A 23,854-nucleotide genomic window follows, 5' to 3' on the forward strand; every position below is an offset into this window, starting at 1 on the left:
TTTTAATTAAGGTATGAACGTTTTTTTGACATAATGCTGTGGGGACAGAGCCCCAGAGAGCAGTTTCCAGGCTCTCGGCCTCATGTGGAAAGGTGCTGGCTCGGGTAGTAGATGGCCGTCAGCTGTGGCTAGTTGGCCGTCAGCTGTAACCATTGAGCCATTGGCCACTAATATAACTGCCGCGGCTACGTTGGGAGTCGAGGAAAGTTGAGAAGAGTCGGTCGGTTGGCAGCAAAGCGGACAGCAGGTCGCACGTCGTGTGAACCCAGCCTCCAGTGAGACCATAATGGTATGACTCCCCTACCTACGGCTCCGTGGGTGTTCCTTTTTGGCCTCACCACATCCTGTGTTCTTATGTGGGGAGCGGGAGCAGAGACCCTGCAGGCTGCCCTGCACGACAATGCTATTGCACACTTAATAGGCGACACAATAGTGTAAATACAACTTTTACATGCACTGGGAAACCAAAAAATTCATGTGACTCACTTTATTGCAGTATTTGCTTTGTTACAGTGGTCTGGAACTGAACCTGCAGTATCTCCTAAGTATGACTATATAGCAGTGCAATTAAATGTGACTTCTCACTCAGAGACATTGTTAGCTGTGTGACCTTGGACAAAATACTTAACCTCTCTGAGCTTCAATTTCCTTGTCTATAAAATAGAAATCATAAACACTTTTATCTTAGAAAGTCGTTGTGTGGATTCAATGAGATAATTAGCCGATTACATTATTGTTCACTGATATCTTCCTTATTAAGAACAATTGTAGCCACAGTCTCTTGGAGTTAAGCCTTAACCCCACCTTTGAGCCTCCAATCATTTGTGGAAAGAAAAAAGGCTGAGAAATCTGCTCAACCCCCAACTCTCCAATGTTCTTATCATATGTGGAAGAGGATAGGTTGTGTCATATGAAATTACCAATATTCAATTCAATGTTTTCGGGATATTCTGGTCCATAAAAGTGGATTTCCAGATGGTTCAATCTTAGAAAAGGAAAGAGCCACAAGCCACAGCGAGTACTGGACTGGGGCATTCCTCTCCCAGAAGATGGAATTGAAGCCCAATCAAGGAACATTCCCCATGTCTGGGGAATAGACCTCTTGAAATGTGTGTCCAGAATGATTTTAGCATCTACAGAGCCGTGATTGCCAGGTGTCTCCTATTCGTGTCCTTTCAGAAAGAAAGTGTTTAACGGCAATTGCCCCATCTCACTTCACCATAGTATATTGGGCCTATGGGTGGGAGGTAGCTGGCTTTATTGGTTCACAGATCTCTGAATTAAAATGAGCCAGTTTGCTGTTTTCTGTGAGAAAAGAAATTTCTGTATCATCCAGAAATCTTGGACTTTGAACTTGAACAGTGAATGGATGGGACTTCGGGTTGTTTGCCGAGAGGTGAACAGGTTCTACATGTAGGCGACAGAAGGAATTGAATATGTGGTGAACAGAAAGGTCAAGACTGTGGTCAATAATTTTATTGGTCACTAATGCCCCAGCCCCAGTCTTGGCCATGCAACTTACTTTGACCAATGAAATGTGGAAACAAGTGACGTGTCTCTCTAGGCAAAAACTCTTAAGAGCTAGTTTGTGCTTTGCCACACTCTTTCCTGCCAAAAAAATGACCACAACCTACAATGTTCCAGACAGAAAATGTTCCAGAAGTCTGGGTCCTGGAAGAAAGAAAAAATGTTGCCAAGCCATAGCCATCATGCCCTGGACAGGGAGCATGAGTGAGAAATAGACTTCGGCAGATGTAAGACCCTGGAATTTGGGAGTTGTTTGTTACTGCAGCCTACCCTGGCTTATCCTGACTGATAAGATGCTATGCAAATAGCTTAGCACAGAGCCTGGCTCAGAATAAGTACCATCATTACTTTTTTCCTGTCTCTTGAACACCAGAATAATATTCAAAGGACTGGAGGCAGAAAGTATGGTTTTGGTTTGGTAAAGAAGTCAATGTAAATGGAATGACGTTTATATGAAGGGGCAGAGTGGATAATAAAAGTAAAAAAAGGAGGCCAGATGTCTGGCTTAACCAGCATAGAGGGTACAAAATAAAGTCACCTTTAACATGCAGTGACTCTAACACCCCACCTCCCCATAGAAGAAAGAGTATCTTTCTTCTCTTTTCATAGCACCTGTTCCCTAAGTCTTACCCCCTCACTCCGAGTTAGGTCTGAGATCCTCTGCAGAAGTCTATTGAAGTTACTGTCTCACAAACAGGATCAGAAAGTCTAATCTGTCCACCAGAGGGAGGGCCTGTGTTCCTGCTTGCTGGTTTCTCTGCCTCACAGTGTCACAGCTGAAAACAGACTGGCCAAAAGCAAGCAGCATAAAAGAGACAATTGATCGATCTCACTATTCTAAAATGTAAAACTTCTAAACGACAACAGACGCCATAAACAAGCGAAAAACAAGCGATAGCCTGGGAGAAAATATTTGCAATTTATATAACAGATAAGAGATTAGCATCCAGAATATATAAAGAATTCTAACAAATCAATAAGAAAAAGACAAATGGCCCAGTAGAACACTCAGCAAATAATAAAATCAGTCGATTTATGGAAAAGGAAATTCAAATGGCCAATAAACTTGAGGAATGTTCAATTTCACTAGTAATCAAGGAAATAAAACATTAAAGTACCATGAACTATATTTCACTCATCAGATTGGCACACGCAAAAAACTAAAATTTGATATTGAACGTTAGTGAGGTGTGTGAACATAGGGACTCTTGAATATTGCCAGTAACAATGCAAATCGGCACAACCGCTTTGAAAGACAAGTCCCCTTGCTAGTATCTCCCCTGGAGAAAATGTTTGCACACGTGCACACAGAGGCCTGTGTGACGACGTGTACGGCAGTATTGTTCGGAAGAGTGAAAACATGGCGCAAACCTAAATGTCCATCAGCAGGGGATTCACTCCATAAACCATAGCATGGCCATGCTATGAGTACGAAGTAACTCTTTAAAAGAATGAGGCAAATCCATGACATACCATGAAGACATATTGTTGGGTGAATGAAACAAGTGGCAAAAAATACATAAAGCAGGAGGACACTTCTTATGTAGAGAAGAGAAACAGAAACATACACAATCATTTTTTTAAATTATTGACATAAATGTATAAAATATGCACATAAATGTATAAAAATATTTGAAGGGATAATTCAAAGAGGATTAAGAGGAGCAACCTCTGAGACTGCAAGAAAGGACCTTGTGTGGTGGTGGTGGTAGGAAGGTGGTAGGTAAGTGGGAGTTTGGGACAGGAGATGGGTGAGTAACTCTGGGCCTGAGATATCTGTGGACGTTCAGATGCAAGTGTCCTGCAGACAGTGGGGTGAATACATCTGGAACTCAGAAGCAAGGTCTGGGCCACAGGTAAAGATTGAGGGATTACAAATGGTATTTGAAGTGACTGGATTACAGGGAAGTCTGTCATAAGAAAACTAAGAAACTCTCAGCTCTCCTCAAAACAGGCAGAGAATATGTGCTTGTAATCCCAGCATCCTGAAATTAGGTCAGCTGAAAAGACAGACTTCCCGGTACGGAGCAATCTCTGACACAGGGCACAGAACTAGATCCGATCTGGGAAGCACTGGCAGGGGGGCGGTCCCTGGATGGGCCATACTCTTTCTGAGAGGGAGCAGCTGAGTCCAAGGGAGGAGAAGCTGTGAACCAAGGCTGTTGTGGGAGCCCCAGCATGGGCAGGCCAGGCAAGGCTGGATTCACAGGCCGGTGACCCTGCAGCCACACGCACACTCAGGAGAGCTTGGGTTAGTGCTTTGCTGTTCTCATTTTGAAATTCTTAATAATTTTATCTTTTTTTTTTTAAGCTGAGATACAATTAACAAACGATATTATGTTAGTTTCAGGTGTACAGCATAATGATTGTGTATTTGTATATATAATTGTATCTCTGAACTTGTGTTTTGTAGGTGAAGTCCACGGGGTCAGTGGAGCGTGGCTGCGAGCAGAGGAGACCTGTACAATATGTTAGTCCACTGTCCCTTGCCTCCCCATTGGCACATTGGCTTTGCGATGCCCCACAAGCATAGAATTCCAGGGGACCCGCAAGTACAGAAGCCAAGTGAGACTCAAAACAATTAGAAGGTAAGTGTGTTGTTTTTATGGCTAAGTGGGGTGCCCACGGCCCCAAGGGGCCACACTTCCCCTTCAAATAAGAATTTTTCTTGGAACATAGAAAGAAGGCAGTGGTGTTCTAAGAAACATGAGCTACCGTGCACCCCTATTGTATTCTTTCTTATTCGTGTTACTTCCCTGCATCGGCCAGGCACTCAAGTTGAAAACCAAGACATAGGAGGAACGGGAAAGACAGAGCAACCATAGTTCCTTCTCCTCTCAGTCCTTACAGTTATCAGTAAGAATGTGCAAATGTCAGGAAGTGGGGGAAACAAAAACAGTGGGGGTGGTTTTGTGCAGCATTCCTTACCGTTCTGGAAAGAAGGACATATGTGCGAAATATGTGTCTTTGTGAAATTTTGTTAACTCTGCATACAAGTTAAGTGCTCTTATATTAGCGTTGAAAAATGGCATTGCAAAATATAAAGTAAAAATCATGCTAATAAATTAAAATTGTATTTTCGTAGAGTGGCATTAAATAGCAAATAATATGTTTTCCTGAGTTGAGAGGGAGACCACTGAAGAAAGGAAAAAAATTTTACATTTTAATACTTTTTATTGCCTTTCCCCCTGCTTTTTGAACAAGGGGCCTATGTTTTCCTTTTGCTCTGGGCCCTGCAGAGTCTGTTGCCAGCCTTGAGTACAGGCTTTCATCTAGAACTTCAAGACCCAAGAAAATTCTGTGGCTTTGGGAAAGCATTTTGGCTCACTTTCATCTCCGCCAGGTGTTTGACCTCTTCTGTAATTTGGCCCTGTCTCTGATCCTGGTGTCAGATTGCTCCATGGTTCAGAGCTAGGCTTGAGCCAGGATACCTTGGTTCAAGTGTCAGCTCTGCTTTTGCTGGCTGTGTGATCTCACACAAATTACTTGACCTGTCTGTGCCCCAGTTTTGCCATCTCTTGAATGGAGATTTTGATCACAGGACCTACCTCAAAGGGTAGTTGAGTTTATACCAGCAAAGTGTTTGTTGGACAGCTCTTGTAACCTACAATTGGGACTGGATATGTGTGAGCCATTGTCATTATAGCATTTTCCACAATTTTACTGTACAGTTGAAGAAGTCCCTGGGGGCCCTCTCCTCTTGCATCGTGGTGATGCTGGAAGACTGGCCAAAACTCAGTCTCTGTGCTGAGGAAGGGGCCATGGGGAGTCGGGCTCAGCGGCTTCGGGTCTGTGCACGTGGGGTGTGCTGACTCAGGAACCATGTGCTGAGGCTGTGAAGGAGGCATGGGGCGTGTGTGGCAGAACTCTGAGCAGGGGAGGTGTCCCTTGGGCTCCAAGTCTGTAGGAGCCTGCTAGCGCTGCCATCCGACGTGCCGCAGACTAGGAGGCTTCCACAACAGAGATGTGTTTTCTCACAGTTCTGGAGGCTACAAGTCCGAGCTCCAGTTGAAGACAGGGTTGGTTTCTTCGGAGCCGTCTCTCCTTAGCATATAGATGACTTTCATCTCCCTGTGTCTTCACGTGGTGTCCCTCTGTGTGTGTCTGTGACCTACTCTCCGTAAGGATACCAGTCGTACTGGCTTAGGGCCCACTCACACGACCTCATCTTACCTTACTCACCCCTTTAAAGACTCTAGCTCCAAATACAGTCACATTCTGAGACACTGCGAGTTAGGACTTCAACATGTGAATTTGGGGGGGACACACTTCAGCCCACAGCAACGCCTGTGAGTGCACAGCTGTGCTGTGAGTCCCTGTGACCATGTGATCGCACACCTGTGTTTCTGTGTCAGTGTCTGTGCCTTTGGGCACTTTGAGTGTCTGATCTTTGGGGACTTTGTCCCTGTGAGTGAGCCTCAGGCTGGGACTCCTGGGTCTTGGTAGGCCTGTGTTCCTGAGACCTCGGCAGTGTTCTGTGTCAGCATGACTGTAATGTGAGTGTGTCTAAATCAGTCTGTAATCCAGGACGTCGTAGGTCTGGGAGACTGGGGGCCTGTAGGACCGGGCTCTGCTCGCCTCCGGGTCTCTGGGCATGTGGGCCCTGTTGTGTTTGTCTGTAAATCTGAAACCTGATCAGGCATGTGGCTGGAAGTGGGATTTGAAAGGAGAGGGGAAGGATCCTGTTAATTTGAGATTTGAAAGAAGACAGTGTGTTTACAAAAGCGAAAGAACAGCGGGTTAAACATATGTTGGTGATGACGGTGAGAGGACAGCAGCTGAGGCTGGGCTGGCTTCAGTGTGGATGCTGTGGCATGTTGGTGTCTTTAAAACTGTCACACAATCAGATACAGAAGCAAAACAATGGGACTGAGCAGAATCCGCAGTGGGGGCAGGGAGAGGAGGAAGCAGAAGGGCCTGGGAGGTGGTGGCCTCATGAAAGCTGCTTTGTCTCAGCCCCATCTGAGCACACAGCCAGCCCCTCAGACACTGACTTCTTCTCGCTCACCACCCACTTCTTTCCAGCTGAAACAAATGTGCTCCCTGAACCCTGGAGCAGTGAGGCAGAGGTGACCCTCACACCCAGAGCGACCACTCAGGCTGGGCTCAGTGCTTCTCATGCATTTTCTCTATTCCTCCCTCGAGCCTGGAAGAAGATAGTTATTAACCCCAGCTAAGAGTTGAGGAAACTGAGACACAGAGAGACAGACTCAGGGCCTTGGTCAAGGCTATAGCACCCGGGATTTGAACTGAGGTCTGCCTGATTGCTCTCAGGATTCTTGGGATGGTGTTCTGTTAGAAAAACAATGAATGGTTCTCTGCTTTTTCTGACTTATTTCGCTTAGCATCATACTCTCAAGATCCATCCATGTTGTCACAAACGATTTCACTGATATGTAGTATATAAACCAAAAACAACAAAAGAACAAGACAAACAAATGAGAAACAAAAACTCATAGACACAGACAATAGTTTAGTGGTTACCAGAGGGTAAGGGGGGTGAGGGGTGGGAGATGAGGGTAAAGGGGATCAAATATATGGTGATGGAAGAAGAACTGACTCTGGGTGGTGAACACACAATGGGATTTATAAATGATGTAATACAGAATTGTACACCTGAAATCTATGTAATTTTACTAACAATTGTCTCCCCAATAAATTTAAAAAAAAAAAGGATGAATGAATGAAATGATAAAATACTTCCTGTGCTTTGAGGGAGAATCTATGTTCAGGCCCTAGTTACCTTGAAGGGCAGTAGCTAACCTTTACTTTTTTAACCACACCCATCAGCCCTGTGATAAATGGGGTTGATCACTTGGATTGATTCTTTTTGGAAAATCAGTGGTAGTTGAGAGACAGTGGACACTGGTGACTTCTGACCCAGGGAGCAGACTTTTCCTTGGGAAACAAATGGAAAAGGGATGGTCAGAACAGAGATTCTTTTGTCCCCCACCCTTCCTCCAACACACAGACACTAAGTGCCAGCATTGGTTTGGTTCAGCTGTGGACCTGGGTTTGAATATCAGCTCTGCCCCACACTAGCCTGTCCATTTTCCTTCTTCTCCTGTTCTTATTTTCTGTTTTCATTCCTCCCCTTATTTCACTGAACAGGCTTGAATGCACAGCAGTTTCAGGTTGTTCTTTTATCTCCAGGTCTTGGGGTACACGTGGCCCCCTTGGACACACCCATGAGGTCTTTCTCTTGGTGGCCTGTTTCCTTGTGTGCTTTGTCCTTTGTCCATAAACTCATAATAAGCAGGGCTTGTTTCCCCTGGGGATCCCACGTGTGCCCGGTTGTATCTATGGAGCAGTCTGAAGCTGGCCTCCACTGGAGAGCCCAAGGTCTTTCTCTGGTCCCAGATGAGGTTGCTTATTAATCTCTCAGGATCAGTCTCCATGGCTCCAGGCTTCACACTGGAACACGGTGCAGCCCTGGTCTCCTCTTTTCTTTCCCACTCTTGGCCCAGGAGGGTGGCAAGTCTTTTTGCCTCCTTCACAGACCAGTGAGCAACATTTTCCACCCATAAGTTTTGATAGGTAGAGTTTCCGTCTTTATTTATTTGTAAGTATGGTACTTTCTAATTTCCATGGCGATGTCTTCTTGAATTCATCATAATCTGGAAATGAATTTGTAACTAGCTCCTTTGTTTCTTTCCAATTTCCGTGTTTGCCCTGTTTTCTAACCTAAGTAGTGCTGTGTAGCCTTATTTGCAGGCTTATTCTTCCACCACAGATTTCTTTGAGGGTAAAAGTCCCCTTCTAATTGTGGCTTTGGCTCCAGTCTACAAGTCTTTATAAGGAATGTTTTCTAACTCAAGCATTCCAATGGCCATTGCAATTTCGTCTTTGACCCTTCATTGATTTACAAGTGCTTTGTTTACTTTCCAAGGTTTCCCTTTTCTTCTTTACCTTTCGTCAGTTCTAACAGACTTTTAGAGTAGATACTAATTAGACAGGACAACTCGAGGTGTCTAGAGATGGTTTATTGAAGTTGAATGCTTAAGTAAAACGACAGTGCCCAATGGTCAGGACACAGGCAGGGAATCAGGTGGCCATGTCAAACCCCTGCTCCAGGCCTGACTTAGCCATGTTACTTGGATGTTCCAGCTTTGCTAAAGGTCTTGGGGCCTCTGGCCGCGCAGGGGTAAACGGTGGCTTGAGAGCCCTGGGCTGAGCTGTCCTGGTGCCTTTTTCTCTCAGCAAGCACTTCCCCGGGGTTGGGGGCTGGGTGCACATAGCTCATTCCAGTCCATTGCACTCACAAGACCCAGTGTGCCCCCCGCCCAGGGAGCCCCTCAACCTTACATCCTGCTCACCTTTCCAACATCGAATTCTCTTTGTCTGGTTCCTGGGGCTTCTTCTTTCTTGGCTTTGAACTCAGCTATGCATTTACATATTTTGGTTATATTTTATCTAGTATTTTAATGTGTGTAGAGTAGGAGAGGGGATTTCCCATATTGGCTCAATGTACCACAGTAACTAGAAGTTTCTGGCACAATTAGTTATATACCTTTGAGCAAGACACTTAACTTCTCTGAACCTGTTTCTTCATCTCTAAAATAAGTAGGTCCTATAATAGGAACATCTACAAATAGGTTGTTGTAAGGATTATGTGAGACAGGCGCATGAAGAGTTTAGCATATGTGGTGCCTGGAACATAGTAGGTGTCCAATAAGTGATAGATGGTATCATTTCTGATCCTATTTTACATATAGAGATGGGTTCAGAGAGATTAAGTAACTTGCCTAAAGTCACACAGCTGATCAGTGGAATAAACCCCAGATGTTTGAGTCTTCCCAGCCCATGAATCAGACGTGTGAGTGAGAAGGTCTTTAGAATCACCTCGGCCTCAGTCACCGTCTGAATATCCCTCATGAGACATCCCAAGTGAGAACTGCCTAGCAAAACCCAGTCATCCTCCAGATCTGTGAGCAAAGTAAACAATTGCTATTATTGTAATTGCTGTTTTGGGAAGGAAGAAATAACAGGAACACTGTCCCATTGCATACTTGGCACAGTTAACTCCTCGGGCAGACAGAGGAGGCAGCGCTGCACCATTTTGTTCATTCCTCCATTTACTCAACAAACATGTATCTGTTGAGCCCTGATTGTGCCCCAGGCTCTTTGCTAGGCACTGGGGATTCCGTGGTAAAAAAGACGGGCAAGATAGGAAACAAGCGAACAAACAATTAACTGGAAAAGAAAATACCAGGTAGTGATAAATGCTGGGATGAAAATGAAACACGATGAGACAGGGTGACAAATGGAGGCTTTTCAACTCAGGTCATGGGGGAAGGTTTCTCTGAGTCATTTCAGTTGAGACGAATGTCAAGAGGAAGTAAGACCTGGCAGCCGAGTATTGCGGGCAGAAAGAATTGCCAGTGGAATCGCCCTATAGTGGGAGTGAGCTGGGTGTGTTTGAGCATCCTTCAAAGGCTGGTGTGGCTGGAGCAGAGTGAGTATGGGAGCAAGGGACAAAAGAGGCATGCCAAGAGGTAGGCAGGGGCACAACAGGTAAGGCTTCAGAGGCCAAGGAAAAGAGTTTGGATCTTTTTCTGAATGCAATGGATGGCACTGGTGGGTATTTCAGCAAGGTGGCGTGTCAGTCAGAATAGGATAGGCTATGCTGCAGTAACAAATAAGCACTCAAATTTCAGTGGCTTTCCATAATAGAAGTTTATTTCTTTTCTCTCTTACATAACTATCTATTCTGTGTCTGGAGGATTTCCTCTAAATGGCAACTCAGGAACTCAGAATGCCTCCATCTTGTAGCTCCATCATCTTGTAGCTTCAAGGTCACCCTGATGGCATCTCCCTAGGAACAGGTAGAAGAAGAGGAGAGAATGGGGAAGGCACACCAGATACTTATCCACCTTAGTCTGCAAGTAACACAGATCACCCTGCTCACATCCCATTGGCCACAGCTAGTCACACGGCCAAGCCAATACGAGAGGCTTGGAAATGTAAAGGAGCACACACATACATTGCAGAGCCCCAGAAGTCTCTACCACAGATAGTAATAGATTCTGATTTATATTTCAAATTGGCACCCTGGTTACTGTGTGAAAAACGTGCGTCATGAAAGCAGTGGGAGTCCCAGCTTTGACGAGGCTCTGAAATTGTAACCTAACTCCTTCCCCTTTTGAAGTTGTCACTTGTGGCCTTAAGTGCTATGCAAAATTTACCTCCTGGAACAAAATACACTGAAAGTTGTATCCTGAAGGGGTGTTCAGGTCAAGGCTGGAGTTAAGAGTTCCAAACCAAATGTTTAATCAGGGAGGCCCTGATTCCCAGACTTTGGGATTGGTGAATTTCCACAATAATTTGGAAACCAAGAAAGAGCTATTTGTGTCTCAGAAGTCCATACTGGCATCATCATTTCATAAAATAATGGGCATCTTAATATTTATAAGTCAGAAGGAAATAATAGCACAATAAAGAACATCCCTTTCATAGAAAAGAGAGTTGGTCACTTTACACAGATCACGTGCTCGGAAACATGGCCAACACGCACGCACAGACACACTAGCTGGGTATACACACACACTGTGTGTGGTTTGGCTTCCTGGAATTGCCCAGGCGAATCTTTTATCATTAAATAAGTGAGTCTGTGCCATGACCCACTGTGGACCTATTATTCGGAGTTGCCTGTAGAAGAAGCTGCTTGAGGCAAATTACCACTTTTCATTCAAAGAACACCCTTGAAAATTTCAGTTTGGGAGTCACATTTGAAATCACTGCTTATCTTCTCTTAGTGTGATATTTTAATGCTCACATCATGTCCCTCTCAACTGATGGCCATACAAGCAATCTATGTGATAACTGCTTACCTGTTTGAGGTGTCTTTCCCGTCAGGGCCCCTCAGATGAATTTTGTGCTCATCGTGTAGCTTACCTTTTAAGCCAGAGCATTCCAAACATTCTACACGCATTCAGTATGTCCAGCCATTTTCTTGTGATGTGGTAACATGCAGATGGAAATGGAATTCTGCTCTTATAATGCCACATTGTCCTTCTTTTTCTCATTTCTCTATTTGCATTTCCTGTCTTATTGACAAGCACTGGTTCAGGAAATGGTACTTAGAGGCTACAGGGCTGGGGGAATGACAGCAGCCATAGTCCAGAGCCAAACACAGAGGTTTAAGAATCAGAATGCTGAGAGCCAAGAGCAGTCAAAAGGCAAAGGGTGGAAGTCTGCGTGGGTGCAGGAGGAGCAGGCACACACCTTGGTGACTGATGGTGACAGGCCCTGGCAGGGCCTTCAGGGTGAGCTGGGGGACCAGAGAACCGTGGACAGGACCTGCAGGAGCTGGCCAGACTCCACCTCCATCTCCAGTCTTAATTCACCTGGCCCACTCAAGTCAGACTGACTTGCCTGTCATCTCCTATTTCTGTGCCCTTTGCGCATGTCCTTTCTGCCTGGAGCACCTCCTTCCTGTGTCCCAACCCCACCATTTCCTGCCTGGTCAACTTGTATGCGTCCTTCCGATGGAACATGCTCTACTTTCTTCCACACACACACAAAATAAACTCACTAGAGGCACCTCCCTTACTGCCCTGAGCCTTACTGCCGACAGAATGGATGTGAGGTATAAGAGAAAAAGAGGGAGCAAAGACGGCTCCCAGGTTTTTGGCTGAGCAACTGGAAAGACATTGTTTCCAAGAGATGAGGCAGGGAAGACCGAGGGGAGGAGCAGGTTTGGAAGGGAGGAGAAGGAGCTGAGGTCCAGATGTGTTGCACTTGAGATGCCCACTAGATATTCAAGGACACGTCAGGTAGGCTGTTGGGTATACACGTTCCAAGTTTAGGGAAGAGGACCGGGCTAGAGACATAAATTTGGAAGCCATCAGTACAAAGGCTGGTATTTAGAATCATTTTTGGATGAAATTATGTGGGATGTGGCTCCCAAAGGCCCTCGTTCTGATCCTCACTACCAGACCCTTCCAGCTGGTCTTGCCCACCACTTAACCTCATTCTTTCTCCTCGCAGCCATGCACCCCTCACAGCGTCTCCAGCAAACCTCTCCCCCTCCTCTAACTGCATATTTGCACAACTTTCGTCCTTTGCCTGCTTACTGACTGCTCCTCATTTTTCAAGGGCCACGGATACATCTTTCTCCTTGGTAGCTTCTTCCTGGATGAATGAATATTTCTATTCTCACCATTACAATAGCAATTTGACTATGTGTATTGATACCCTTGGGCAAATTACTTCGCACCATAGTATGATACCTGTGCAACTGACAAATATTTTGAAAGATTACCCAGTGTGTTTTTTCCTTGGTAATTCCTTCTAGCACCTCAACCTGAGCTTCTTCCCTCTTTAAAACCTTTTTCCCAAGGCTTAGTACCTCAGGGAAGACATGATACAAAGCAAAACAAGAAAACAAACAAACAGCAAAAATAGAGGGTGACCTTCTTGGCTTTGCATTTTTAAGTTTCTCCATTAAAAATCCATGGCATCAAGAGAATAAGAACACAAGTCACGGATTGGGAGAAAATATTTGCCAAGGACAGTGCGTGGCACATGGGAGTAGGTAAATAGGTGTGACCTTGCTCTGTAGCCCAGTTTATTGGGGCCAGCTTGGGCCTCACCATTGCTGGGCATATCAGATTCTCTCCCCATCTGTCTGGAACTAGGGCTTAGAGACGCTTGTCAGTGGACGCGGGTCACATGACATAGATGGGGGCTGAGAGGCCACCATGTTTGATCGTGGACAGGAAGGAGAAGGAAAAAGTGGTCTGTTAGAAAGGGCAGAGAACAGAGGCAGACTCAGAAGGAGGTGGAGTACCAGGAAGCTGTGTGGCCCTGGAAAAGCTCTGGCATTTTCCTGCCTTGTTACTGCTTTCATGAGAATCCTCGTTTGTTCCATAAATTCTTTTTGCCCAAGCTAGTTTGAGTGCATTTCTGTTACTAACAACCAAATGTTCGGGGACCAACAATATCTGAATCCCCTCCAGACTGTGAGCATCTTGAGCGAAAAAAATGACTTCGTTCATCTCTAAATCCAGTAGCCTGGCCAGGACTCCCATTGAGGGATTGAAGGAGCACTGTTATCCGTAGAATAGCAGGGCGCCGTCATCAGAAGGTTCTCCAGAACTCCAGAAAGCCTGTCCAAGAGTTTTGTAGAACTAAGTTGCAAGCATTTGCTTTGGAGTTTGATGCCTCCAACCCCCACTTACTACACAATGCTGCCTCCCAGGATCGATGTTGATATTGAGTGAAATAATTTATGCAGAAGGGCCTGGCACAGAGGACGTGCCCTGTGAGTGGAAGTTATCATGATTTCTAACAACAGTTATTGAGAACTAACATTATTCATTTAAGAAATGTTTGTCAGGGCCCTACTGTGTCCTGGAGATAAGACTCCTATGGTGCCTGCCTTCATGAAGCTTATAGTCTAAAGGAAAGGAAGTAGCTTTTTTCTTCAGTGTCTTCTTTGTGTCAGCTCTTCGAGTCAAGCTTCTCTTGATGAGGGAGGGTATGGAAAGAATTACAACTTGGGTCTGTCATTATGTGGTGCCTCCGCATAATAAAAGCAATTCTGCACGTGGTTATGGTTTTTTGGTTTCAACAGCACTGTTTGTGGTTATTCTGTGTTTATTTTTCACATCCTTCCAGTCAAATTCTTGTGAAAAAGAGCCAGCCACATTTACACACCTGCCCCACAAGCATGTTAATCCTACCTGCCTGCCTCATGCTCCTATGAGCATCTGTGTGCAATCTGAGAGCGCAGATCAGACCACAGCACTCTTCAGACCAGGAAACAGTTCTGTCTAGCCAGCAAGGCGAATAACTGATGAGGTTTTTTAATTGAGAGAGATTTTAAAGAGGACCACGGAGGAGAAACGTGAGCAGTAGAAATCTCAGGTTCAGGAGGCTACCCGAGTTGGTGCTTGACCTGCACGGGTGAGACCTGGTAAGCAGTGAGGACCTGCTCTCCAAACTATTGGCCACATTTTACCCACCTCTTTCAGGACAAATACTGTTTGAGGCATTGGACACCCTCTGGGGTCTCCTTATGCCTGAAATACACTGACGTTTTTTTCCTGATTATAAAGGTTATATATGTTCATTATTTAAAAGTGTTTAAATTTTGACTGCCTTCCTCCCTGATAAGGAAACAGTGATTGTTTTTTATTTCTCTGCAGTTTTTTTGAGCTATAATTGACACATAACATTGTGTAAGTTTAAGGTATACAACATGTTGATTTGATATACATATAGACCATCGTGAAATGATCACCACAATAAGGATAGTTAACATATCCAACACCTCACATGGTTACATTTTTAAATTTTTTTGGTGGTGAAAACTTTTAAGGTCTACTCTCTTAGCAACTTTCAAATATGCAATACAGTATTATTAACTATAGTCACCAGACTGCACATTAGAACCCCAGAACTTATTCATCTTATAAGAGGAAGTTTGTGCCCTTTGACCGTCTCCACGCATCTCCCCACATTGCCCCCACCCCGACTCCTGGCAACCACCAATCTTCTCTGTTTCTATGAGTTCGGTATTTTTAGGGTCCGTATGTAAGTGAGCTCATACAGTATTTATCTTTCTCTGTCTGACTTCCTTCACTTAGCGTAATGTCCTCAAGCTTCATCCATGTTGTCACAAAGGGCAGGATTTACTTCATTTTTATGGCTGACTAATATTCCTTTGTGTATATCTCCCACATTTTCATTATCCATCTATGTGTCGACAAACACTTAGGTTGTTTCCATGTCTTGGCTATTGTAACTAACACTGCAATGAACATGGGAGCAGATGTCTCTTCGAGATCTTGCTTTAATTTCCTTCAGATATATACTGACAAGAGGGATTGCTGGATCACATCGTAGTTCTGTTTTTAATTTTTTTTTTGAGAAACCGCCACAGTGTTTTACAAGGAAATGGTGGTTTTTATTGACCTGGCAATCTGACCAGCCTCAGGAGGTGACCGTGATGAAGAGAACCATTTCCTACCCTCTTTTGCAGTTAGGAGTGGTCATGTGACCCATTTCTGGCCGACGGGACCTTAGCAGGTTTGCTAGGGGAGTTTCTGGGGAAGATTTTGCTTCCCACCTCCTTTCCTGCCATGAAAGAGGAGGCCATGACATCTGAAGCTACAGGAGCCTCTGTGCCCATGAAGCAACAAGCATGAGCATAAAAGACAGCCATCTGAGAATGTCAGCAAAGGATGGAAGGATGTGTTCTCAATGTCTTCATTCTCCTGTAACAAGAAGACCGAGGTAGAGAACTGCTGGCCTGTAAAGTAAGTAGAGCCTCTTGGTCAAACCACTATTGTTGGGTGTACTGTTACTTAGAAATAGCATTTTTCAAAGACATGCTAAAATATGTAGATATGCTGAAATAGAAAATAAAAATCTCTACCCCCCCCCCCCAGATATAGCCACTGTTAAACTGTTAATGTTGGTATACATTTTCTCAAGTATTTTATGCATATATGAATGCACATAGTCACAATTAAATATAAAATTAATGGACTGATAGAATACATTCTGTTCTATAACCTGCTTTTTTTTACTTAACAAAATAACTATGGTATATTTCTATGTCAGTACAGCTTTTCTTTAAAACCACTCACTGTTCTATTGCTAGACATTTAGGATATATCCAATATTTTCTCATTATCAACGATGCTGAAATAATTATCCTTGAACATACATCTGTGTGCACTTGCCTGATTACTTTGGATAATTATTAGACATGGACAAAGGGTATGCACATATGAAATTTTGACACATTGTCTATGAAACAAGTGTTTACTGAGGGGCTACTACATGTGGCACATTTATGCTTGATGAACAGGTACCTTTGTGGAGCTTTTAGTTTGGTGGGAAGACTGACAGTTGAACAGGTAAACAAATAGTAGGTAGTTACAAATTGTGATGAGTAATAAGTGGGAAATGAACTGATGCCATATGAAAACAACAGGAACCTACTTAGATAGATGACTGGTGAAGGCTTCCAAGTAGGTGACATTGAAACTGAGAGTGTAAGGATGGGAGGCCCTGTAAAGATAGAGAGGAGTGCTCTAGGTGAAATCCCCCCAAGGAAGAAAGGGCTTTGATGTTTAAGAATCTAAAAGGAAATCAATGGGGCTAGAGCTGCTAAGAGGCAGAGGGGCAGGCAAGGTCCAGACAACACAAGATCTTGTAGGTCAGGTTGGAGCATTTGAATTTTATTTTATTGTATGGGAAATCATTGGAGGGCTTTAAGCAACTGAGTGACTTGCTGCGTTTTATTATTTTTTAATGATCGTTCTGGTTGCTATTTTCCATTGTTTGGATGGAAGCAAAGCCAGGAGACCAGTAAAGAAATTATTGAAATAGTCTAGGCAAGATAATATAGTTTGGAGTAGAGTATTAGGGATGTACAAATAGATCAGTGGACAAAACTAAAGCATTCATAAATAGGGAACATAACATGCGATAAAAGTATATATTCCTACGCACAATACTGCGCTAACAGATAATAAAATATAAGGTAACGTTTATATATTTTATATTTATTATTATTAATTTAATATTCTTATAATATTAATACAATTAATTAGTTTCAAAATTTTCCTGGATTTTTTTCCATATTCATTTATGAAGATAACTTGTCATGTTCCATTGTAACCCATCCCCCAAATCATATTGGTTCTTTGATTTGCATTCCACTAAATTTATAAATTTATTTGGGGAGATATGACATCTTTGCAATATTGAGATTTCCTGAGCAGGGATTTGTTATGTTTTTCCATTTATTAAGCACTTCTTTTATGTGCCTTGCCATTTCTTGCTAAGGTTATACCTAGGTATGTTATAGCGTTCATTGCTAATGTGAATATAATCTTTTTTTTAAAATCATACTTTCTAAATGGAAAGTACTGGTATTTAATGTATTTGATGTTGTATTTAGGGGCTCCTATAAATAATACCTTGCTCCCTCTTCTGAGTTTGGAAGAAACTGAGGCATAGATACAGGAAATAGACATAGGAAATAAACTTCTTCACTAATAAAGCTGACTGGAAGATGTAGCTTTTGAGCTGTTGCCAAGTGACTTGCTATATTTCCCCCCTGAATTGGAGAGATTTAACTCTGTAAGAGCAGGCAGTACTGGACAATACTATCTCCTGCTCCAGAAACAGGTCCACTTACCACATGGTGGACAGAACATAAAAATATTTGCTACCTATAATCAGCCAAAGCCAAAAAGAGAACTCACAAGCATCTATTCTTGTCCAGTTTTTTCTTGCAAACTCACTAATCAGGGAAGTCACTCATGCTCCCCAGGGTGGAGAGACCAAGAGTCTTATGCTAATGGAAATCTCTCTATATGGAAAAGAGGGCTTTCCCCTCAGTATTTAGGAAAGCCATTAATTTTGATGCTTATCTTATAACTGGTCACTTTACCAAAATCTCTAAAATTTTTAGTTGATTCTCTTCAATTTTTATTTTTAGGTGTGCACTTAAATCATGAACAAATAATAACAATTTTATCTCCTCCTTTCCAATATTTGTATTTGTTACTTATTTTTCTTATTTTATTGCATTGGCTTCGGTTTTTAACAATCATAGCAGGCATCCTTGTTTTGTTTTTTTGTTTTTGGGTTTTTTTTTTTTTTTTTGCTTAAATAAGAATACTTTTAGTGTTTTACCATTAAAAAGCTTATTGATGGCTTTTGATAAATAAACTTTGTCATGTTAAAAAGTTTACATTTTCTTTGTAGCTTACTAAGAGGTTTTTAAAAATTTGTTAGTTCAAGTTTATTAAATACTTTTAAAGCATCTATCCTGTTGCTAATACGGGTGTCCTGTGACTTATTTTCCTTTAACAAGGTGATGAATTTACAGGTTCTCTAATGTTAAATTATCCTTGTACTTTTGGAATAAATCTTGCTTGGTCATGGTGCATTTTGACTTGTTTTACAGCAAGCTGGATTCAAATTGCTAAAATTTCATGTAGTAATTTTACAACTACTATATACTTAAGGGGATCGGTCTAGAGCAGTGATTTATGTGTTGGAAATGAATTGGTAAACTTCCGGTTCTGGCTCAGATAAGTTTGGGAAATGCCAGGTTAAACAGGTTTCTTTACTCCTGGACTTCATATAGACCTTAACATATTAATACTTATTGGGATTCTCCAAAAGGTAGACTATAAATGGCTTGCAGCACTTTCTCAAATTATTGGACTGCAAAAAGTATATATTAAATTCTCCTGGAGCTAGTGTTCTATAGAGATCTGCAGTTCTCTTTTTGGTGTTGTCTCTGTTGGATTTTGGTATCAGGGTTATGCTAAACTTGGTAAATGAAATGGAAACTTTTTTGTCTTTTTTTTTGTTTGTTTTTTTGTATGTAACAGTTTAAATAACATAGGGAATGTCTGTCCCTAAATTGTTTGATAGAACTTGCCTGTAAAACCACCTGAACCAGTGGCATTTGAATGACAGAGACATTTGGAATGTACATACTTGCATGGCTTCTCCACAGGACCTTTTCCCCAACAGCCAGTTCTGCCTGGCACCCTTTTCTTTAGGATCAAACAGCTATTTTTGAAAAGCCTAGAATGTGTGAAAATGAGACTTGATACATTAGCACACTGATGCTGAGCACTCCTGTATCATCCTCAGCTCCAAATGCTCCAGCCTTCTGACCTGAGTCTTTTCACACAGCACGCTGGCCTCTGCTTGGGGGTGCCTTTCTTGGGCAGCGTAGGGTATGTTTGGTTAAGTGTGCAGTCTGCTCTTGCCTTTCTTACCAGTCACCCTAGTGAGGGTCAAGCTCTGGACCTTACTCCTCATCCAGCATCATTTTCATCCTCTGGCTTGTACCTTACCCAAGTACTACACTGTATGGCAGCACCTCTGCTTAAACATCTCCCTCTAGTTGCTTCCCTGAGGCTAGCCCCATAATCCTGGCCCTAGGGCTCTGTGGGTAAATCATTTGCCCATCATATGGGGAGGTGGAAAATTGCTAGGAGATTGGGGTCAGTTTGAGAGGCCTGGGATTAGCACTGGAGTCTGGGGCTTGACTAAGCTTGTATTGGGTCAGGTGGGCAGTGGGCCGCCCTGAACTGGCGTGAGCTGAGCTGAAGGATTGGCCTGGGGTTCAGTCAAGTCTAGGAGGGCTAGGTGGGCCAGGCGTTCCTGCAAGAGGCCCACTGTGTGTGTGTGTGTGTGTGTGTGTGTGTGTGTGCGCGCACGTGTGCGTGTGTGTATGTATGTATGTGTGTGTGTAACGGTTATCCAGGGCTCCAAGAGGCTTGGTGGCTTCCAGGGATCTGAGGCAGTACGTTAGGACTGGTCTAGGATACAGCGAGGCCTAGGAGTGCTGAGCGGGCTGCAGGTCCCTGCAGGAGACCGACTTGGGGGAGGGGATAATTGGCGTCCCAGCCTCCAAGAGGCCTGGGGCTCCCGGGGGTCTGAGGCTGGACTGGGGGCCGCCTGCGGGCTCGGTGAGGCCCGGGTCGGCGTGCCCGCCGTGGGTGAGGCCGGAGGGAAAGGCGGGGTGCCGGCCGGAGCGGCGGCGCGAGCTCCGGACGCCAGGGTTCCCGCTCCCTCCTCCCGCCCGAGCCAGCCCGGGGCGCCTGCCGCCTCCCCCGGAGCCAGCGCCAGAGCTGGGAGGCCCGGAGCCCGGCCCGCCGCCGCGGCCCGCCGAGGGAAAGCCGACGTTGTTGTCGCCGCCGCCGCCAGGCCGCGCCCCGCCCCTGCCGCCGCCGCCGCCGCCGCCGCTCCCGGTGAGGCTCGCGCTCGAGCTGCGGCGCCGGCCCCGCCGCCTGGGCCCCGGGCCCGGCCCCTCCCGCGCCGCCCGGGCGATGAGAAGCTGCTTCTGCGTGAGACGGAGCCGGGACCCGCCGCCGCCTCAGCCTCCGCCGCCGCCGCCCCAGCGGGGAACAGTTAAGTAAGGCCGCGCGGGCCGGGCGCCGCGGAGGCTCGGCCGAGCCGGCCCTGCTGCCCCGGCGGGCGGGCGGGCGGGCGCGGGCCCCGGGCCGAGGGGCGGGCGGGCGGGCGGAGCCGGGCTGAGCCGAGGCCTGCGGGCTCCGTGCCCGGCCCGCCGCGGGGACAGGCCTGGCGGCCTCTGCCTGGCCCTGCGCGCCGCGGCGACGCGTCCCGGCTTGGCCTTGCGCGGGCAGGCGGGACGGAGCGCGGGGACCCCAGCGCCAGCAGCGCCCCCAGGGCCGGGCAGGTGAGGGCCTCCCTAGAGCCCACCTCGCCTGTGTGAGAGGTGAGGCGGCTCACCTGTGCCCTGGCCGCCGCGGCCACCTGGCACAGACAGGGGCAGTCGTTTGGCGTGGCCTGGGGTCCAGCTCTCTGTGGCCACGTGGGTGCAAACCAGCGTGCACCTGAGCCTCGGGCATCATCTGGGGTGTGGCCTCATCTATTACCTGGGCACAGCAAAGAGGGCACCCAAATGCCAGGGCACCTGTCTGCAAGGTGAGGAGCCTGGCCTGGGCACTGGAGATCCAGGGTATTCTTCCTGGCAGGATCGGGGCGTGTGGATGAGCACCCCGCGGGAACTTAAGTTCGAGTGAGGCCCGGAGTCAGGGGCTGGGACGAGAGGTGTGGCCTAGCACCAGGGGGCATCAAATCCCCAGAGACGGGCCCAGGTGAAGAAGGCAGAGCCATGAGCGTCTGTGTCCCCTTTGTTACCAACACACAACGCTTCCTAAATTATCAGCCGTTCTCACTATTAAAGATGCGACTCTTCTGTCCCCTGCTCCTGAGCAGCCCTTCAGCAAGGCACAGAGGAAGGCCCCGCCAGGGCAAGAGGCAAATGGCTGTTGCCTCTTCTCTGCTACCCGCCCCCACCCCAAGAAGGAGCGCCCATTCAGTTTTCTGCCACAAAAGCAGACAGCAGGCCAGTGCCTCTTTAGCGGCCTTTGTCTCTGGTGGTTCCTTCTCAATATAATCTCATTGTACATTTCTCGACAGCTGGCTGGATCTCATCTCATTTTAACAGGGCTAGAAAATCTTATCAGCTGCACCAGAAAAGCCTTAGAAAGTTAGGAGATAAGCTCTGTGGAAGCCTCGACTAACTGAAAAACTCAATGTATTTGGAAGGTTAGTTACAGGAGATGGGTGACACCTTTCTTGCTCTCTGGAAATTGTGCGGGGTACTTTGAGATATTGTGTGGGGGTACTTTGAGATATTGTGCCTTACATAGAATATTTAAATGGGGCCTCTGAGAGATAGGGCCTCGGCTGGGACGGGGGCACCAAGACCCATGAGAAGCAGTTGACATGGCAATTATTGGTTCACTTGAGCCTGCAATCATCTCTATTCCACATTTTCCATTCCTTCCTTCCAGCTTTTAGGCCACCCTCTTGATTTATGCTGCAGGCATTTTCCCGGCCCTGCGCCCATCCAGCTGGTGGGCTTTCCCCACGTCTAGCTGGAATAGTGCACAACGGTTAAATGCAAGGGCTTTAGGATTAGACCTCAGGTTAAGCCTTGGTTTTCCTCCTCACTCTCTGTTCTTGGGCAAATTAATGAGTTTTTCTGAGCCTCAGTTGCCTCATCTGTAGAGTGAGGCTAATGACTTCTGTCTCATAGGATTACGGAGAGAAGTACATGAAATATTGCAAGAGAAGTGCTTAGAGCATACCTTCCAAAGGGCAAATGGTCAGTAAAAGTTAGTGGTCATTATTAAGGCTTTGTTAACTGATTAATCAGAAGAGTAGTTTCTTTTCTTTCTTTCTTTCTTTTTTTTTTTCCAGAGTGCCTATCTGTTTGTGATTATTATTTAGCTCTTCTCAGGACAACCAGGAAAGGATGGTAGAGTAGAAAGAACACTGATTTGGATTCCGGGGCTTGATTTGAATCTCAGTCTACTAACTGGAGCCCGGGTGACCCTAGGCAAGTCATGGAACCTCATGCAACCTTTCTGAATCACCATTTCCTTATTTGTAAAAGTGGCTTAAGAATGAGCTAATGTATGTGAGTGCGGGTGGCCTTGTAGAGTGTGGGAGTGTGTGGGGGTCCTTACTAAATTTAAGTGGGATCCAGCCACACACCTGTTTGTGGGGTCTGTTATTCAGACCATTTGTATGCAGGGGGAGGAGGTATAAAAAAAGAATACAACAATATTTTGCATTTGTCCATTTCGTAAACCACAGGAACAAACCCATTGCTGGATCCCCTTTGAGGGCCTTGGAAGGGGTGCAGTGGGGGCTGAAAGTTAATCTCTCTCAGTTTCCTGGCAGATCTTCTGATTGTGGGGGAAGCATCAGAATCCTGATGTCCTGGGCCCTTCTGCCTTAGCGGGTTGGAAGTCCCCAGTGCTTCATGCTCAAAGAGCAACATCCTTGCCACACTGGAAAGTAATGATGGTGTTGGAGTCGAGCATGGGAAATGTCAAAGGTGCTATTACGATGATGAAGATAACAAATGAGTACATGGCTGGATGTGGTGGGCTGAGAAGACTGTATTTAGTTGGCTGCGGTTGAGTGAGCAGTCTCCTTTGCTAGTTAGGTTGTGGGAGGAGAGGCCTGGGTTCCCTGAGGGAGCAGCCTCTCCCCAAGGCTGTTCTCGCTCGTTCAGAGGCCCTTCCTGGCCAACGTCTCACTGGCCTGCTGGCTCTCCTTGGTCTTCTGCTCGCCCGCCCGGCTGCCCTTGGGAATTGTGGTTTCTTTGCATTGTCTGCTCTGTTTGCAGGGAGGTTGCCTGCATCAGATCTCTCCCCAGCTGCTTGGGAGGCAGAGACTCTGCAGGGTGTGCTTGACATTACCTCCTTGTTGGGGACATCCTGTGGGCATGTGTTTGGTTTAGTTGACACGCTTCTGGCGAGCTGCAGAGCTTGTCCAGGCTGAAATGTGAGAGGCCCGTGGGCCTGGAGCCCAGGGGTCGCGTACTGGAGCTTTGTAGCTCATACTTCCCTGAGGACTGGAGGACCATCTTGTTGGGTCTGTGGCTAGAATCAACAACACGAGATTGTTCTACACACACACACAGACACACACACACACACACTTTTTAAAAAAGCAAATACTGATCAGCAAAACAAAATGTTCAACAGAATATCCCTTGAGCCTTTAGAAAAGAGACATAAATGAATTCTTAATGAGGTAAACATCCTTTGGATGTTTATGAAAATGCAGATTCCAGGACCTTGAACCCCAGACCTTGAATCAGAATATCTGGGGCAGGGGTCCCAGAATCTGTATGTTTAACATAAACCTCGGATTGTACTTATACGCTTGCTGAAATTTGAGAACCACAATTATAGATGCTTTTTTTTTTTTAAGTTGTAAAATACACATAACACAAAATTTACCATCCTAATCATTTCTGACTGCACGGATCAGTGGCATTAAGTACATTCCT

General features: G+C 45.5%; 1 protein-coding gene across 5 annotated transcripts in view; it reads left to right on the forward strand.

Moving 5' to 3' along the window:
- Positions 1–15,676: 15,676 nt before the first annotated feature.
- The window catches only part of MVB12B (multivesicular body subunit 12B), a 170,825-nt gene continuing 162,647 nt past the window's right edge, over positions 15,677–23,854 (forward strand). Inside the window, exon 1 of one of the 5 annotated variants that reach the window (XM_033122698.1) lies at positions 15,677–15,791. Coding sequence is in view for 2 of the 5 variants with exons in the window: in XM_033122693.1 (XP_032978584.1) it covers positions 20,346–20,426 (81 nt within the window). In the remaining 3 variants the exon portion in view is untranslated. Of the gene's footprint in view, positions 15,792–20,273; positions 20,432–21,573; positions 21,592–23,854 lie in introns of those variants that run through there. The other 4 variants (XM_033122693.1, XM_033122700.1, XM_033122697.1 and 1 more) reach the window with 4 other exon arrangements.

The sequence above is a fragment of the Rhinolophus ferrumequinum genome, chromosome 12, assembly GCF_004115265.2.
Source record: "Rhinolophus ferrumequinum isolate MPI-CBG mRhiFer1 chromosome 12, mRhiFer1_v1.p, whole genome shotgun sequence".
In the NCBI taxonomy this organism is placed as follows: domain Eukaryota; kingdom Metazoa; phylum Chordata; class Mammalia; order Chiroptera; family Rhinolophidae; genus Rhinolophus; species Rhinolophus ferrumequinum.